General features: G+C 36.4%; 1 protein-coding gene across 3 annotated transcripts in view; it reads left to right on the top strand.

Annotated features, from left to right (window-relative positions):
• The window catches only part of ANO3 (anoctamin 3), a 412,327-nt gene that overhangs the window by 260,551 nt on the left and 131,231 nt on the right, over positions 1-20,545 (top strand). The window contains exon 1 of one of the 3 annotated variants that reach the window (XM_013057935.2): positions 17,507-17,959. The exons of the other annotated variants lie outside the window; for them this stretch is intronic. Coding sequence (XP_012913389.1) covers positions 17,855-17,959 — 105 coding nt within the window. The 5' untranslated portion in view covers positions 17,507-17,854. Of the gene's footprint in view, positions 1-17,506; positions 17,960-20,545 lie in introns of those variants that run through there. 3 annotated transcript variants of the gene reach the window in all.

Here is a 20,545-nt window from a genome sequence, read left to right as displayed (position 1 = left end):
GTTTTGAAGCCAGCTAGCTCTACTCCTGGACTTTTTAGGGTGAGAGAGCTGAATAATTTTTCCCCTGTGGGCAGAAAAAGCCTTTTATGGCTAAAGGAAGTTATAGTTGTCTGATTTGTGCTGGATTTCTGTCATTTGGAACTGAAAAAGTCCTGATTGATAGAGATATTTATGATATCCTTTTGAGTAAGAACAGATTTTATAACAATATGTATGAAATTCCGTGTGCATCCCTGTGTTATATATTGCATTGCATATATCATATAAATATTTGTGCACACACACATGCTGTTACATCTGTATTTGTGGGGAGAAAAAGGAAAGAATAAGAAATGGAACTCTGATCTTGTACTGGCAATTATCCTTGAGCTGTTACCTGTAGCAATACTTACTCTCTCCATTTTGTACTGATCATATGTATTATTGGAAAAACAAAGGCAGAGTCAGGAAAAAATAAAAAAGAGAGAGAGAGTTGGCAAGAACAATTGTTAAGAGCAGAGTAGGGATTTAAACCACTGGAAGAGCAGCATGAGCCAATGATTGGAGTCTGGACTAGATCATGTGTGTGCAGCAGCCAAGGCAAGAGACACACCTGGCTGTGTAGGACATTGTGTGGGGCCATGGAAGGACTGTGCATGTGGGGACAATATGGGCTCATGTAACATGTCTTATTCAGGAGCACGCAGTGCCTCACACCCTTGAACTCAAACCTTTGTGACATCCTGCTGTCTTAACTGCCCTTGCACACACACTGCTGGATTGCAGTCAGTCAACGGAGCGGCTGCTGGGTGGACTCAGACATCATTAAAGCAAATTGGGGCTACGTTACTACTTAATGAACTTTTCGGATTATGGACTAGACCCCTGTTTGACCCTGAAGGGCGAATACGGCATTCAAGGATCTTTTGTTGATGATATCAGGATGTTGCTCTTTCATATGCCTGAGAGGAGTAGTTGGTAAAAATTAAGAATTAAAATAGTAACAGATTATAGAAGCAATTGACAAATAATACGTATCAAAGAGTACATAGGGCTTTCTGTAATAAACATCTGTGAAATAGATAATAATTCTTAGCACATTTTATAGTTATATGCCTTTCAGTATAAGGAGAGTTAAGAACTTGGCTCCTGGACTTAGGACACATGAGTTTGGATCTTGGTGTTGCCTCTTAGAAGCTGCATTGGAAAAAGGGTTAAATTCACTGTTCCTCAGATTTCCTCTATCTGAGATAAAATGGGGGAATGGAGGCAGTTAGTATATCTACCTCTTAGGGTATTTGTGAGGAATGAATGAATATTCATTTAAAAAGTTAGAATTGTGTTGGCACATAGTAATTGCTCAATTTCTTAATAAGAAAAAAGGATTCATGTTATTATGGATAGGGAAATTGAAGATTTGAGAGATTAAATAACTGGTCCAAGGACACACAGTCATAATGGGTGGCAAGACTGGCCTTATCCCTTTGGTGGTCTGATTCCAGGCTGAGAATGAGAGGGAGATTGGGATTAGGAAATGAAGAAAGGAGGAGGCAAGTGTTTAGAACTTTTAGGCCTATAAGAGAAAAAGGGAAAAGAAAAGGGGAAAAAAATGATCTTGGAGAAGAGATTTGTCTGAAGAAGCGTGTGGTGCTGTGAAACATCTCACTTTTCTCTACACTACAGGTGATGAGTTATGCTTCATTTACTAATGCTCTCCATGGATGGGATTTTGTGAGGAGAGGTGGGGAGGGCAGTAAAGAGGGTGAGGGAAGCTCATACATGCTATCCGTTGTAGGTATATAACCTAAGAAAGGAGATCTAACCTACTGAATACCGGAATGCTAGTTTCTCCCTGTACCACCAAACAAATGGTTATTAGCTTTTGAAGGGCCTTGATAGTGTCTAGGTAGGGCCCTGTCGATAAGACTTATCTTCAAGTATTTGATGGAAAGGGAAGATAGAGAACAAAATAAGGCACCTGAGCAAATGGAGGATGTGAAACCGAGAAAAGGGGAAGAAGTCCTGTAAAGAAACCAGGAATCGGTTGTTGCTCTGAGAAATTTAGAAAAGGCAAACACAACCTAAGAAATATGTTTCAAAGATTAAAATACATATTTAAAGATTAAACAGTGTTCAGTTCTCTTCTCCTGCTAAGTGTCTCTTGGATCATGGGCGCTTCTGGGGATTACATGCTCGTCATTCGGGATTGATTTTATAGAATACTTACAAATCTGCTCTTTTATCTTTCATTCTCTCACTAAGAAGGAAGTTGAATACAGCTGCTATATAGATGTGTCTGAAAAAACATCCCACTCAGAAACTATCTGACTTCACATGTTTTCATAGCTGTATGTAAGAAAAATTCATGTATACCTTGAATTGGGTTCCATATGTATGTTATATTGTCTAAAATTTATTTAATATTGCCTTTTTAAAGTAAATATGTGTGCATCAGTAAGTCTAATACTTTTTAGGAAGTTTTGAATTAAAAAAAAAAAAGAGTGGGGGATTAAATGGTTAAAAGAGAATGCTTTTAGGATTCCTGAATTGAAGTCTCTGGACTTGACGTTATTTGTAACCGTTTATGCTTTTCCTTTACGGGCCTCTGCCTTGGAAAGCTGTATTTTCCAAAACTTCAAATGCAAAACAAACAAACAAAAAAAACAAACTTCAAATGCTTGACAGAGCATTTCAAATGCCAAACATTCCAAAATGTTTACGTGTTTATACATGTGAATTCTCGTTTTCGTCCTTCTTAGGTAAGCAGTTCTTCCTCCGGTAACAAGGAGAAGCACAGGAGACTGCCTTCAAGGAATTTCTTACCCTGACATGAATCTTAGAGTTTTGCAGATACAACTGGCATTTTTGACATTGGACTAGAGTGTTTGTTATTAATGGATTTAAGGTAGCCGTCTGTAAAAAGAAAGAGATCCTGGGGCAGGGCAGAGGTTAGAGAAACTACTACTCTGGTGGAACCTGGCCCTTGAAATCTGTCATCTTTGTTTGACAGGGTCTTAAAGTGTAACTGGGTCAAAACAGGCAGACAAGAGGGGAGGTTTTAAGTGGAAAAAGTTGTCTGGACTGACATTTGTTGAACCCTGTTATTAAGAATCACCCCTAGTGCTATATGCTCCTCAGTCACCATTCCTTAATGTGGTTGCCCCTGCCCTGCAGACCCCAGCCTGATTTGCAGGGATTCTTTGGTGTTGCAGGGATTCTTTGGTGATATATAATTGTTGGGCTTCCAAAGTCTCCAAGAAGTGAATCACAATAATCTTTTAGTTTGAACCCCTTTGTATTCTCTATTCCTATACCATGGTGGTTTTGAATAGCAGGAAGCTGAAAAGCAACTTCAGAACTTAGCTCACCAAAACTCTGCTCAGAAAGCAAAATATTTAACCCATTTAAGCTAGTATGCTGTGATCACCTCTGCCCCCCAGCTGGGAGATGTCCTGGCTTGACATGGACTGAGTTCCCAGAGACTATTAGAAAAGCCATGTTTTACTCTGCCTTCCCTCATATATAAATAACTTATCCCTGTGCATCTCCTCCTTATCATAAAGGAATTATGGAAATAGTAGGATAGAGACACCACCCACTTGGGGGTTTTTACAAGGCCGAGTAGTTTTGATTTTAAGGGTCATACATAGATTTTGAAATGAATTATTCCATGTATTTGCTAACTCTCCTGTCTGATTTATCTGGCTTGTATACACTCACTTTAGGGCCTGTACTAGACTAAGCACCACATAAACAGTTGTAAGCAACAAAGGCCTGTTCTGTGTCTTCATACATTAAGATAAATAAACAATGGTGGTAAAAGGGCTCAAAAAAATAAATAAATAAAAGCATCTGCTGATCCCCATATTGGTCTATTTAAGATACTACTGTGCTAGTTCTCAAAATTCCCGAAGATTTCAGAATCGGGTCCTGTGAGCAGGTGCGGGCTGGCTTCGAAAAAGGAAAGATCTCAGTGTAAAGATGGGTAATTCAGAGAGTAGAAGCAGGGAATCACAGGGCTTCATTACCAGGAGTCCCTGAGAAGCCCCAGACCATAAGGACACAAAACTGTCTCTGTTCTTCCTTCACCTTTTCTGTTGGCTATGGAAACCAGAAGGAATTTCTACTTTTTGATGTAGTTCATCCGTATCCTCTTCACACCTGGGTGGAAAACAGGTGAATCTGAACCTACCCTTCATATGTAGCTCCCACCTCCATTTCTACCTCCTCCCTCTACGAAACGGCACTTGGGCATGGAGCAGCCCTGCTTTAAAATTTATAATTTTATGAAGTTTTCTTAAAAAGAAGCAAAAATATAAAAATTCAAAGCCAAAGTATTTTAACTACCTATACATTATCTATTAAGTGGTGAGTTACACTAGGGATATTTAATTTTTTTCCTAAGTACAGCTTAATATCTTTTTAAATTATTGTTTGTAAATTCTAAAGCCAAACAATGTCACCTTTCAATCAGTCACTAAAAGAACAGGGGGCCCCTCTGTTTGCGATTTCTTTTTCCAGTCTGGATGAACAAGTATATATTGATTTTGGGCCGTGGCATAGGAGTAGCTTGGGCATCTAGAATTAAAATGATGTTTGATAAAATTGGGTTCTACTTGATGCATTAGAATGAGGCTAAGCCTTGGTGGCTTGTTAATGAGGTAGGGAACCGGGGTGTGTAGACCTCCCAACTCTACCTCCCCTCTTCTTTGTTGCTTCTAGTGTGAATGTTCATAGAAGCTTTTGCCTAAGTAGTTATGACACCATATGATCTAGATTTTTTCTCTTCATTTATATAGTCTAATTAGTTTCTTTTTAACTTTTTTCTTTCTGCATGCATAAGAGTCACTTTACTTGTAATATGGTACCTGATTAGGAGAACCCATCTGTTCAGTAAGGCTACCTTTCTTTAGCCCCAGCTGGCACGATAACTTCCTGCACTGAACTTCTGCAGCAGCACTTGGTTAGAATTTCGTAAAAACATAATTAAAAATGTTTATCATTTTGCCAGATAGCTACTTGGTGATTTAATCCCTGCCATTTTGTTTTATGGAACTACTTGCTTTCACACAGATGCATTCCTCATCCTGGTGCCTGTTCGGAGTTTCATCATTTAGTAATTACAGTAGTCAGTTCACGGCGTAAACTGCCCACTAAACACTCTCCCATAAACCCACTCACTGATCCACACGGTTGGACTGCAGGGTGTGTCTGTCTTGTTCACTGTTTCTCACACATGCCTAAAATAGTAACCAGGATGGAACACTAAATCGTACTCGTTGGAGAGCACATAATTTTATAGTGTAGGGAATATTTGTCTCCTCCTTTATGAATGAGGAAATCAATGAACACGAAAGTTAGTAAAATCCGGGGTGCTTGGGTGCCTCAGTGGGTTAAAGCCTCTGCCTTCAGCTCTGGTAGTGATCCCAGGGTCCCGGGAACGAGCACCATATCGGGCTCTTTACTCCGCAGGGAATGTGCTTCCTCCTCTCTCTCTGCCTGCCTCTCTGCCTATTTGTGATCTCTGTCTGTCAAATGGATAAATAAAATCTTAAAATAAATAAATAAATAAAAATAATATAAAATAAAATTTAAAAAGTTAGTAAAATCCAAGTCCACCTAGCTAGTTAAAAGGCAGTCAGAATTGAAATCCAGATCTGTCCGCCTCCATGTGATGGAAAGAAATAGCTAAGGTAAAGAAAAGGGCACAATTTGCATTGCATTATAGGTGATTAATAAACTTCTTTTGTTCAAACTGGAATATATAGGGCATGACTTTAATAGTCATTTCATTTTTCTGATTGCTGTTCACCTCTGTATCCAGTCACTTGAACAAGTGTCTGGGTTTGAGTTGGAGCTAAAAAGAGATTTGTTGAATGATAGATGCCTTTTTTTTCCTATAGAATGTGACTAAGTACAGTAGATATGTGTGTGTGCGCATGTGTGTGCACTTTTTAGGTTCATGAAAGTTGCACCTCTTGAGTTTAAGTAATCTAACTTTCATGGCATGTCATTTGTTTTCATCCTTGTTTATTGACATATTTGTTTAATGTCTATATAGAAACATGCTGGAAAAGGACTGCTGTGGGTAGTTCCAGGGGCATTATTGGATAAAAAATAAGCTCTGGTGTAATGGCTTTCCACATCCTTCAAAGAATTACAATCCTGCGTTTAGCTTCTAAACAGAGGTGTGTTATAAAAGATTTGCATCAGTAAATCAGCAGAATACTGTCAATTTTTCTGCCTTCCAAAATGTCTTGACTATTCTTACCTTATGTTCTTATTTCTGTTTTTTAAGTGATGAGCTATCTATTATTTTTTTGCCAGTTTTAGAACACTGCAGCCATTGACTAGAGATGAAGCTCTTACGTGGTAGGAAGGACACAAGTTAACCCAGTTCTGGACTTGAGATCATTTTTTTAAATCAGATTTTAAATTTCATGGATGTCTGTCCTGGCATCTTGTCTTCCTACTCCATGCTCTCAGCCTCAGGGACTAGAAATCTCTGGCTAAATGTCAGATGCAAAAGGCACTACACCTTAGCTTCCTCAGGGCATTTCTTTCTTCCCTCTCCACCAATAAAACTCCAACGACAGTTCCTCAAATCTTGCTCTTTCCAATGAAAATTATAAACCCAGATTACATCTGATTAAAGCAAAGCATTAGCAGCTTGTTACAACTACGTGTTTGCCAAAGCATGGTTTTCAAAATAATTTTTAAACTGAACCACAATGACCTAATCATTTTTAAGATAGGACTTTACTTTAATGTGTGTTGAGAAAAAAAAAATAACCAGCACATTAAGCTTACTATTTTTTAGGTTAATGTTATCTCGGCAAAAGCTATTTTTTTTTTTTAAGAAAAAGTACAAGCTAAAGAAAACATTTTAAATAAGTGGTCTATGACTATGGCCAAAAATGGAGATGTATGATTAAAGGTTGATAAACAATGCCATATTGTATCTTGTCTAATCACTTTTCAGATGACAGTCATCATTCATCGAGAACCTAGGCAGTCTGGTATTCTTGCTAGTTCTTGTACATACTTCAACCACCATCTTCACAGTTTCCAGAGAATAAATAGGCCTTATTATTACCATTTCATAAATACAGATGCTGCATCCTTAATTAAGCTTTTGGGCACAGTGACGTGAGATAAGAAGCAGAACTGAGTCTTCATCTCCGGTGCTCCAACTATAAATCATGCTGTCTTCATAGAATTAAAGAAATACGAATGTCTTCACTGACCTCAGTTTCAAACACGGGCCATTATTGTGCGTTAGCTTTTCCTAGTCTCTGAAAAGGAAAGATTAGTAGGGGAAAAGGAAATGTTGTATACCTTCCCTAATGTCCATTTTAAAAATAAATTCAAATGACTGCCCTGTTAATTTAATTATGGGGTTTCCAACATGCTTAGAGGCTTTGCTTTAAGAGATTCAACTTTGTTTCTGACAAGGCCAGCTAAGGGAGATTAGCGGACAAAGGCACCTGACCCAGTTCTTTGCCTTGTGTCCAGAGAGCTCTAAGCAGGCCCACACATGAGCCCAGGGCATCTGTGAACTCTCTGAAATTATTATATGCATGGTTGTACAAATATGTAAGTATGTGTATTTTTCTTGGGATACTGCCTATTACCAAAGAAGGATTAAAAAACCATTGGTTTTATCTTGACCTGTCCTTCTAGAGCTTAAGGGACTAACCTACCAGCACTGGAGAAGCCTGTACAAATACAAATAGCCAGGACCATAATTTTAAATGAAACTCATGGGGACCATAGAATTCTTCTTTCTCTCTCTTTAAGTATCCAGCAAGAGTAGCTCTGGAGCTGGAAAGAACTAAGCTCATGGCAAAATAGGCATTAATATTCTATGATATATTTTCAATGCCAACTTTCCAAAGTTTCCAACATGACCTGATTTATTTTTGCTCAGTAGATTATTTGTAGCCAATGTGAAAAGGTCATCTGCTTTATGATGTTAGCAAAATCAGTTGTTTGATAATCTGTTTTCTGCTTGCTTGGTCTCAAGAGATTCTTGTCTTATTGATAGAGCTTTTAAGGAGAAGGAAAGAGGAACAGTGGACTGCTGGGTCATGAGAAATAATTTTCTGCAAATGTAAGGAACACAAGTCTCATCTCTTCTGCAGGAGCCAATACTCTTCTCACCAGATCAAATCCACCTTGGTGTGAAGGTTATGGGAGATTTTATCCAACGCCTTTTTAGCGAATGTAATTCAGTTAAACACTGAATACTAGAATAGTTTGCTTTGGAGCATTATATGAGCTTTCCTAATTTCCACATATGGTCAAGGACACCAATGATGATACTAACCATTTATTCAGTGCCAAAAAAAATCTGATACCCTGATCAGTAGGTCTGCCATTTCAAGTTAAATAATCAAGTGAAACAGGAGCCTTTGACCAGGATAAGGTTCGGGGCCACTACCGTGTTTCAGAGATATTTTTTACCCTATTCTATATTTTGACTTGACATTTTTATTTCGCATTTCAAAACTGCAAGTAAATGCAACCTGCCCTGTTAAAATGGGGCTTTTCTGTATTGAGCTTCCCATTACTTTTAGGCATCTGTTAAACCTTTCATCTATTATAAATCCAGAGCCAAAAGGAGAGAATATCTTAATATTTTAGGTACATTTACTCTGACGTGTCCTAAAAATATCTTAGAAAAACTAGGCTGATTCGTTTATTCACCTGTGTATCCTTGGCAACCATACACAGGAAAGTGCTAATACAAAAGCCTACATTTGCGGGATCTGCAAATGTCCTTGAAGGTAGAAGTGACCTATGTGCTCAGGTATGCAGCTTACCTCGCCATTTCTGATTTCTACTCTGTTCTGAATTGACCTAGCAACTCCTCACTATCTTGTGAATTCTTTAAAAATTTTTAAGGCTCTGCTTTGCATAATGTTTATTTATTTTCATAGGAAGGACTAATTAATAACTAGAAGTAGTTCAGCATTTAAAAAAAAATTTCTGCTGGGTTTGTGAGATTACCAATCTTTTAAATCACTTTCCTAAACACATGTTGGAAATCATCAAGTTACCCTTCATTATGAACACCCTTTTTTTGTTTTGTTTTAAGAGCTCTGGGGCTCCTGGCCGGCTCAGTCAGAAGAGTATGACACTCTTGATCTTGGGGTTGTGAGTTCAAGCACCATATAGGGTGTAGAGATTACTAAAAAAAAAAAAATAGTAATTAAAAAAAAATTTTTTAAATAAAGAGCTGTGTAAGGGAGAATATAGAACTCATGATAGCAAGAAATGTGTTGATGTTACTGATTTTTTTTCAAACTCTCTACAAAGTTAATTTCCTCAAACTCTTTTATTATAAAATGGTATTTGATTTTATTTTGCATTTAAAATTTGATCTTTTAGTCTAAAAATCTTCATTCTCACGCTTACAGTAAATTCTTAAGTGGTTTTGCATTTGTTTTTTTAATTTCCAAATGATCACTGCCAGAAGTACAGAATAACTTCAGGCTGGATTTAAACAGAGTTTATGTGTTAAGTTGTAGGTGGCTGACGGGAGACTTGACAGTGCTCACATCTCTTCAGCATATGAGCTCTGAGGTCATCATCTGTTCCTAGTGATGCCCTTGAGACCTGTTATATAACAAAAATTCAACCAACTACATTCTGAAGTTCTTAATTGGCTTTATTAATCTGTTTATGAATCAGGTAGCATCCCCTCTAACAAGTAGAGGACAGCTTCAGAGGACTACAGAAAAGAAAGGTTTTTAAAGGTAGAGAAAGAACAGAACAGATCACCTTCCTAAGGAGAATGAAAGGGGTCTATTAGTAAATTACCTAGCACTGACCAGGAAGTTCCCATGTTGACTAGTAAAGGGTTAATTCTTGGGGAGGAGGGATGTGTATGCAATGTGGGGTTAAACAGCAGTTAAGTTAGGTAATAAGTCTTTGTTTACTGACTTGGGACCTTAACCTAAGTGATGCCTGTGGTCTTTTTAACAGACCTCATGGAATTCCTTCTGAACGATTCCTTCTGAACGATCAAATACATTCAGTTTAATATCTCTGATAAGCTTATTTTACCATATTTCATTTAAAAAAAATGATAATGTAGGCACAAGTATAGTTGACTGAAGGGGGTGTGCGGTTTAGCGACCATGATTAAAATTGAAGTTTTATTGTTTAAATGTCTTTGATTATAATAACTATAGTGTGTGTCATTTTAAGTATCATAGAGTGTTTCATCCATTTAATTCTTGAAATAGGCATGCAAGATTGTCATTGTTCCCATTAGACAGGTGAGGAAACTGAGGGTCAAGTTATAAGTAAGATTTTAACTGCTAAACAAATACATAATCCCAAGCTGTTAATTACAAGGGTCAACAGCAATGCTGATCTTTTGAATTATTATCACTAGGAATATTTCAGGCATATTGAAAACTGTATTATTAGACCATATTTAGCTATAACAAGCTATATTGAATACTGAGCTTTACTGGATCTGAATTTGCTAGAACTATTTCCAAGTAATTATTACAGACAAAATTGAAGACTTCCATGTAATACTTCCTGATCCTTTTCCTCAATTTGTCTCAGTGTAACCATTCTTATGATTTTGGTGATTAACTTTCTTATGAATATTTTTGTACTTTTATCACCTATGTTACCTATCTATCTATCTATCCTGGGACAATAATGAGTGTTGCTTTTCAGGTTTTTAAACTCTGAAGAAATATATAATGTATTTCATACTGCTTTTTTGAAAGTTCAAGAGCTCCTCTTTAAGAGCTATTTGAGCAGATACATCATATCTCATCCTATGCCTACACAAAGAATGGCATTAACGTATCACCACAGTTTGTTTATTCAATCCTGGTTGATGAGAAGTTTTATGTTTCTAATCTTCTGTTCCAGATAGTGCAATAATGTTTCTTCTTTTGTTAAATGCCTATTAATAGCATCACTGGTTTTCTGTTGGATTTTTTGTCTTTTCTTACTGATTTAAAGAAGTTATTTATATATCCTGGAGACTATTCCTTTATTGGTTGTAGTCAAGAAAAATATCTTCTAATGAAAGCTTACCTTATCACATTCTTTATGATCTTTTAATGTACAAAGGTTTTATTTGAAGGTAGGCTTACTAACAATAGCTTTATCTTATATACGGACTTAGAGGCTTTTTTTAATGCAAAAAACAAACACATAAAACTACTTGTCTACTAAAATCATCAAAATAGTCTATAGTTTATTGTAAAAGTTTTAAAATTTTGCTTTTCACATTTGTCTTTTAACTATTTTATTTATTTATTTATTTTATTTTATTTTATTTTTAGGTATTTGGTATTATTCCAAGAAAAAAGACTTTTTTTTTAGTGTCACTAAATGACTCATCTACCTATCCAGGAAAAGTACATGTATTTGTAATTCCATCTCAGTTCTCTGTATGTAGGTCTTTTTCTAGGATCTGTATTTTGTTTCTTAGATTGTCTCTTCCAGCATGAATACCCTGCTGCCTTAATTACTATAGAATTGTAACAAATATTAGCATTTTAAAAGACATGCCCACTTACCTAGTTCTTTTTCAAGATTTTCCTATCAAATACACTTTGATCTTCCATATAATATAAAGATTAGCTCATTAAGTGCATACATGTATACAAAACCATACTTAGACTTTCAGTTAGAGACCAACTTTATAGTGAATGTGAGATAGCATTTTCACAGTACCGGTCTTGCTATGATGAACAAATACTTTAACATGTAGTATAGGCAAATTTATGTATCTTTTTTTTTCTTTTGAGTCCTGTCTAAGAAATATTCACCTACTGTGAGTTCTTATGTCAGCTTTTAGAAGATATAAATATATATATATATGTATATATATACATATATATATTCGTGCATTTTAAAATCAATAATCCATCTGTAATTTATTTTTAGAGCTTTATTGAGATAAAATTCACATACCATACATTCATTGCCCATTTAAAGTGTACAATTCAATGATTTTAGTATACTTACAGGTTTGTGCAACCATCACTGTAATATCCATTTTAAAATATTTTTTAAAGAAAACCTGTACCCCCCAAAAGACCCTGTATCCATTAGCAGTTACTTTCCATTCCACTCACTCCTCCAACCCTAGGAAATGATTAACATATATTCTGTATTTATTCGTCTACTATAGAATTTCATATAAGTGGAATCATATAATAATGGTCTTTTGTGACTAGCTTCCTCTACTTTGTAGATTATCAAGGTTCATCTGTGTTATAACATGTGTCAGTATTTAATTCATTTTCAATACCAAATAATATTCCATTATATGGATATTACACATTATCACATTTTATTTACATGTTTTATCATGTTTACAGACATTGCATTGCTTATTCTTTTTTACTATTATGAATAATGTTGCTATGAATACACACACACACACACACACACACACGTTTTTGTGTGGATTTATTCTCCTGGGTATATACCTGGGAGTAAAACTGATGATTTGGTATCTCTATGTTTAACATTGTAAGTAATTGCTGAACTGTTTTCCAAAGCTTATTCACTATTTTACATCCCCACCAGTGATGGACAAGGATTCCCATTTCTGGTTTAATGTTTGGCATTTTGATTATAAGCATCATAATAGGTGAGAAGTGATGTTTCACTGTGGTTTTGATTTGCATTTCCCTAGTATTTTCATTTAGGGAATAGGACTGTTGGCCATTTCTTTGGAGAAATCTGTAGTCAGATCCTTTATTCATTTTTAGCTGGGTTATTTAGGTTTCTATTGCTTTTTATATATTGTGAATATAAGTCCCTTATCAGACATATTTTAAGAATATTATTCCCATTCTGTGGTTTGCATTTTCACTTTCTTTGTTTTTTAAGATTTATTTATTTTTTGAGAGAGAAAGAGAGAGAGAGAGAGAGAGAATGAGCACACAAGCAGGGGAGAGGCACGTGGCGAGAGAGAGAGGGAGAAAAGCAGAACCCTGCTAAGCATGGAACACCACACGGGGCTCCATCTCATGATCCAGAGATCAAGACCTGAGACCAAATCAGGAGTGAGCTGCTCAACTGACTGAGCCACCCAGGCACCAAGCCCCCACAACCTTTTTTAATTTCTTAATGGCATATTTTTTGGAGCACAAAGTATTTAATTTTTATATACTCCTATTTATGCTGGTGTTGTACTTAAGAAATTATTACTTAAGGTGTTGTACTTAACTCAAGGCCCCACATATTTATTCATATAGTTTAGACTAATAATTGTATACTTTTCTTCATTACATTAAGATCTATGGTCAATTTTGAGTTAATTTTTGTGTATGGTTTAAGACAGGGATCCCACCTCTTTTGCAAATGGATATACAGTTGCCCTAAGCACCATTTGTTGAAAAGAACATTTTTCCCATTGACTTGCCTTGGTACTGTTGAAGGTCAGTTGATCATAACTTTATGGGTTTATTTCTGAACTAAAATTGATGTTTGAATATAGTATAAAGTATAAATAACTTTTTTACACCAATATCTAATTTATCTGAATCAGCATTATTTACCAAAGCAACTATATCTTCACTTCCTTTCCTAGCTTTACTGAATTTTCTTTAGCTTATTAGTTATTTAGAAGTTTTATTTTAAAATTTATCAATATTTTTTTCCATTATTTTTGTTATTCTTTTTTAAATTGATTTCTACATCTTCATCCAGAGAAGCCACACTATTAACTTATCAGCATGTGTTACGGTTTTCTACATATTTTTTTTTTCTACTTGGAAACTAAAGTTATACATATGTTCCTGCTGATTCCTCTAGAATTTGAATAGATGCATATTTTATTTTATCTATCATTTCTAGATATTATATGACATCAGGGTTTTGAAATTATGTTGTTTGCCATAATACTGGAATCACAACCCTGATTTCCTATTTTTATGCCCTACTTCTGAAACTTGGAGCTAAATTTTTACTGGGAGTACTTTACATCTCTGCGTTTTCCCCTTTATGCTTTAATTTATTTCGTGGTCAAAAAGAGTGCCACGTCCCAAAGTATGAGCTTTGTATTCCAGTCAACTTAGGAAATTTGATAACATTGAGGTAGATCAGACTGCTTTTCTTTTTGGAATAAGAGAACCCTTGTCTCCCTGTCTCCTATTTTCTCCTTCATGATATCAAAGTTGCTTACTCAGTTGAAGTCAAACAGATCTCAATTGTCATTTATAATTTTTTTTCTGAAAAGACATTTGAAGTACTTTAAGGAATGAATTCAACTGCCCAATATTTATGTATCATTTTGTACAGAAAAAAAAAAAATCCCTACCTAGAGTTAGTTGAAAAACCCTTAGAGGACTTAGAAAACAACTTCCTGGAGAAATAAAGAAGTGTCATGGAATGTCAGAGCTACAAAGGGCCTTTATTTGTCATAGCACCTATGCTTTGATTCATGGTAGGGACTGAGATTGTCTACAGCCATGAAAGAAGAGAATAGAACTATGAGTAAACTCAGATTCTTTTATTTCCTTCCATTTTCTTTTTTTATATTCTCTGTTATGGCTGTTTCCAAACTGATAGGTTATCCCCTAGTTATCCTATGGGGAAGTTTGGTAAGTGAGACTGTAGCCTTCTTTCCCGAGTACGGTATTTCATGATTTCTTTTTAAAGTCAACTTTTAATCTTTTAAATAAGTCCTTTTTAAAAAGATTTTTATTTATTTATTTGACAGAGAAAGACACAATGAGAGAGGGAACACAAGCAGGAGGAGTGGGAGTGGGAAAAAGCAGGCTTCCCGGAGAGCAGGGAGCCCCATGTGGGGCTTTATCCCAGGACCCTGGGATCATGACTTGAACTGAAGGCAGACGCTTAACAGCTGAGCCACCAGGTGCCCCTTAAATAAGTTCTTTAATTTTGACCTATTTATAAATCTTACTTTGACGGCCAGACTCTAGGATGGTCTAAACGATCTCTTCTTCCAGGGATTCATACTCTTGCATCATCCTCTTCCCTATGACTTGCTTCCAAACACCAGAGTAAAGCAAAGGGGATGAGATACCACTTCTCTGACCCTGTTACATTGTACAAAACCATCTTGCTGTCAGATTCACTCTGAAGACTCTTCTTTTTGATTTAAGTCTTAGCCCTATTGGGAAAGCCCGCATGTCAAGAACTGTAGGAAGCTTCTGGGAGCAGCGGTGGCCTCCAGCTAACAGCCAGCAGGCAGTCAGACGCTCATTCCTTGGCCAAAAGGAAATGAATTCAGCCAAGAATCTGAGTTATGTTGGAAGTGGATTCTCCCTAGTCAGGCCTTAAGATAAGAGTAAAGCTCCACACTGACTCCTTCCTTGGTTGCAGCTTTGTGTCCTCTAAGCAAAAGACTCAGCTAAGCTACGCCTGAACTCCTGACTTACAGAAATGGAAGTGATGTATCTGCATCGTTTTAAGCTCCTAAATTTGTGGAACGCTTCTTATGCAACAATAGATAACTAATACCATAAAATATGCTAATCTGATACATTAAAATGCAACCTCATCAGTGAATGGTTGGTGTACCATTAATGAAGCAAACCGACAATTATCTAACTCAGATCCACCAGCAGGAGCTTGCTAGCAGGCCAGGCAAATGTAACCGACAAGATGCTCTGTCTGCCTGACAGAAACAGATTTGAAGTTTTGAGTAAATGATTTTTGCCCAACTTGTAAACATTAATTGAATTAATTCAATAAAAATTAAGTCAACAAGATGCTCTATGGGCACAATACCAAGTATTTAGTCTAACAAAAATTACAATGACCTAATCTCATTAAGCACTTTACTTTAATAAGCTATCTTTCTAAAACCTCCCCCTCCTTTTTTCTTGCGCACAGAGGGCTTCCTCTTTAGAATTTCCTCTCTCTCCTCTATATCCCTACTTAATAACATCACATAATAATAAGAGTAATAAGAAGAAGCATATCTGTAATATTTTACAGTTTTTTTTACTTCTGTCATTTATGCATCATGTCATTAAGCATATATTTAGAGTGTCCTATGTATACATTCAATGATAGGATTTTTAAGATGTATTTATTAATTTATTTATTTATTCAACAGACAGAGATTACAAGTAGGCAGAGGAGATAGGCAGAGAGAGAGGAGGAAGCAGGCTCCCCGTCGAGCAGAGAGCCTGATGTGGGGCTCGATCCCAGGACCCTGGGACCATGACCTGAGCCGAAGGCAGAGGCTTTAACCCACTGAGCTCAATGATAGGATTTTTTAAGATATTAATTTTTAAAAGATTTTATTTATTTGTTTGACACAGAGGGAGAGAGAGAGTACAAGTAGGCAGAGCAGCAGGCAGAGGGAGAAGCAGACTCCCCACTGAGCAAAGAACCCAACACAGGGCTCCATCTCAGGACCCTGGGATCACTACCTGAGCCCAAGGTAGACATTTAACTGACTGAGTCACCCAGGTGTCCCTCAATGATTGGATGTTAAAATGGACAAGAGACATCTTTCTTGGGCACATTGCCATACCTAATTTTCACTTCACTACACCTGTGTGAACTGTTGATATTATTAGGAAGAAAAATTTGACTCTCTCTGTAACTTGAATGCTCTAACTGCAAATCCAATTTTTACTTTTATCCACTAAAAGAAAACAGCTTGCTTATCTTTTTAATAATCTAAAATGACCTTTATTGATGTTTCTACAATGCACCAAACCTATACTTGCATTTTACTTGTTATCATTGGAATTACATCTTGTATTCTTTTTTTTTTTTACCATATCAGACCTTACAGGGTGCAATCTCACTTTGCTTCATTATTCCTATATTCTCAGAGCTGCAAGAGTTCTTAGAACATAGTAGATAGGTAATAAATACTTTATACAAATAAATATGATTATATTGTTTTATTAGAGAAAAAGGATCACAGTGCTAAATAAAAAGAAATAGAGCTCTCTGGCTTTATTATAAGAATGGACTTTGACTTCAAGACATCTTTCTAGCTCTTCAACATGTGTATTTAACTAGTATTGCTAGGAATGTGACAATAAGAGATACAAGGTAGCTGATAAGATATATGACATAACTTAGTCTTTAAAAAAAAAAACTTTTAAAAACACTTTATTAAAAATACTTTTATTTTCTGGGGTACCTGGGTAGCTCAGTGGGTTAAAGCCTCTGCCTTCAGCCCAGGGTCCTGGAATGGACCCCCACATCAGGCTCTCTGCTCAGCAGGGAGCCTGCCTCCTCCTCTTTCTCTGCCTGCCTCTCTGCCTACTTAGGACTTCTGTCTGTCAAATAAATAAATTTTTAAAAATCTTTAAAAATACTTTTATTTTTTAGAACAGTTTAAGGTTGATAGAAAAATTGAGCAGAAGGAAAAGATTTCCCGTATACTCCCGCCCCCACACATGCACAGCCTCTCCCATTATCAACATCCCACACCAGAATGGGAGATTTATTACAGTTGCTGAACCTGCTTTAACACGTCATAATCACCCAGAGTCCATAGTTTACATTACAGTTCACACTTGGTGTGGTACATTCTGTGCCTTAGAACAAGTGTATAACAACATGTATCCAACATATAGTATCACTTAGAGTAGTTTCACTGCCCTGAAAATCTTCTGTGCTCTGCCTCTTCAGCCCTCCCTCTCTCCTGTCCTTGGCAACTACTGATCTTTTTACTGTCTCCATAGTCTTGCCTTTTCCAGAATGTCATATTGTATTGCACAGTATGTAGAGTTCCCAGACCTGGCTTCTTTCACTTGGCAACATGGTCATTTATGAAGCTGGAAAATCAAAAAACAAAAACAACAACAACAAAAAAACCTTAATATGATTTAAAAACAAACCACAAAACTTTGGCTGCTATGAAGATAAGCAAGCAAGAAGAAGAATGGACATGTTTACTCCTACCCCTTCCCAAGTCTGTTTCTTCCCCTGTAAGTCTACCCGGGAGAGTAAAACTCAAGAAGCAGATCGACGTCAAGATTGGAGTAAGGTCTGAAATGTCTGGAATATGCTTGGTTACTGTTTTGTTGCTGTGATTAGATATAGATATGCCATTTGGAGCAAACAGCTTTAGCCCACCTGTTACATATCCTGTGAGCAGGTGAGGCTGCAGAATCTTTCTGCACCTGCCTCTAGGCCAGGGTGGTTTGCTCCTTCCCTGTATACCCAGGAAGCATAAGCAGTGAGAGAGAAGAGGCTCTGCCCTGCTTCTCCAAAACCTCATCCCTTAATCTGGGAGCTGCTCAGAATGACACAGTTTGCACACCCACTTGGTGTCAAGTAAAAGGAAGATGAATTGCTATGGAAATCCCAGATGGGATAAACTTGCTCTTTGGCTAACATAAGACCTTTCCATCTATTTCAAAGTTTGCCTCAATTTCAGCATCTATGAAATGGAGGGTGGGGGAAGCACTTATCTCTCAGTTTTTATGAGCATGAAATGTGTGAAGATATGCAAGGTGTGTAGAAGAGTGCTTGGTTTCTGCTTATCTTATGTTAGTATTTATTATTTCTTTAGCTATGACTTTGTTAGTCATTGTTTTCTTAAATAGTTTTCTCTACCAGATGTAATAGGAGCTAGAATACAATCTACCATCTGATAAAAGTATCAGAATTTCAGATTTCTAAAGACGATGGGGATGAGAATTAGGGTTGACTTTCTGTTAAGGAAGCTACCAGCCTGGCCAGGGTCTTCTCCACAGTGAAAGCCACGCCTGTATAGCACTGAAGTGTGATTTTTTGAGATTCCTAAGACTCATGATTAAAGATGATTTGCATAGGAAAATTTTCATAGTAATTACATTTCTGAAACATTTTTAGTTAAGCTAGGTGTGTTAAAAGATATATATGTATTAATATGCTTTGTGTCCCTGAGGACACTTAGAAAATTAAAACATTCTTCTCCCGTAAGTACCATTTTAAAATAAAAAATTTCCATGACAGAAAAACCAGAAATTTTACTAATTCAGCAGCACTTAGTAAATTTCTACTCTTGTGCAGGATTTCTCTTGAACTACAGTGCATGTGTATTTTCTATTAGTTTATTTGAACAGGGGTTGCTTTTATTGTTGTAAATATGTGAACTTTTTGACAAAACCGTTTCTCATTTGTCTGAAATGAGACAAATGTTTTTTAGGGTGTTTTTCAAATAAACACCCTAAAAAACATTTCCCCCCCTCCATAATGGGTAATGTTAACAATAAGAGCTATTGTAAGGAATGGTTTTAACTCCAAAATAAATTATAGTTACATACTAAGGATGTTTGGATTTTTCTCTGTTTAAGGAGCATAAATCTAGAACTTCTGAGTAAAACATGGCATCAGACTATCAACATCAATATAGTCATTTCCAAATATCTCATTAATGATTGCCAAAAAACGATACAGAAACACTAAAACAAACACCACTGCTAAAAAGTAATGAATAAGATTTTCATTATTTGAAGTTTTGGAAAAGATTAAGAAACACAAGCATGAAACACAGAAACTTGGCCTTAAGAAATGAAACCAGATCACAGTGGAGAGTTGGGCTAGCCTGGCCCATCATTGGTCTGAAATGTTGGACTGCAAGGGCCACACAGCGAAGGAAACTAAGCATCCACTGCCCTTAAAAACACCAATTTTCTGAGCCAGAGTCATGCCTTGTCCACATGTGCCTCTCTCTCTCTCTCTCAATCCAAACAGAAACAGAAATACCCAGGAAGAGGGCATGACAATAACTGATTGCATTCTGAATAGCAAAATTTGGATAAAAGGACTATTGCAGGTGGGAGTAGATATTTACAGCACTTGAAACCTATGCATACTATAGGTTTTCATGCCACATAGTATGGCAAAACAAGTCCATTTTTAAGCAAAAGTAACTTAGTAGAGACCAGTAACTTACTAAGTTAGTTAGTAACTTACTAAGACCAGGACTCAATAATCAAGAAGATTCCATCTGTACAAAGCCATCCATGTTCCATAAAATCTTAAAAGACATCAGAAATTGCCTTAGACTCTGTACTCATGGGCTCCATTCTGAGTTGTGTGGCATACTGAGGGGTTGAAAGAAAATTTTTCTTGTTAATCAACGATTTTTCTCCTAGGTACATGCTGATATGTATGCACATGTGTATTGCAAGATACACACATGAATGTTTATTATAGCTTTATTTTTAATAGCCGAGACTGGAAACAGCCTGAATAGCAGTTAAGAGAAGCATAAATAAGTTTTTTTTGTATTTATATAATAATATAACAGTGAAAAAAGACGAACTACAAATACAAGAAAATTAGAGATGTATTGCACACCCATAATGTAACAGGAAAGAAGCCAGACAAAAAAGTTTATTCATTTTATATTTGCATTTGCACAAAGTTTGAAAAGAGACAGAACTAAAATATAGTATTTAAGGATATGTCCCTTGATAATAAAACTAAGGAAAGGCAAGAAATTAGTTTCATAAACAATAGGATTATGACTACCTTCTAAGGAGGGGCATGAAGAGGGAGGACATCACAACTAAGAAAGATGATGTAAGGGGGCTTCTGAAGGAGATGGGGGGCTCTGTTTCTTGACTTAGGTAGTAATTAT

This window comes from Mustela putorius, unplaced genomic scaffold (assembly GCF_011764305.1).
Source record: "Mustela putorius furo isolate JIRA1106 unplaced genomic scaffold, ASM1176430v1.1 tig00003859_pilon_pilon_pilon, whole genome shotgun sequence".
Lineage (NCBI taxonomy): Eukaryota > Metazoa > Chordata > Mammalia > Carnivora > Mustelidae > Mustela > Mustela putorius.
This window is presented reverse-complemented; position numbering and strand designations above follow the sequence as displayed.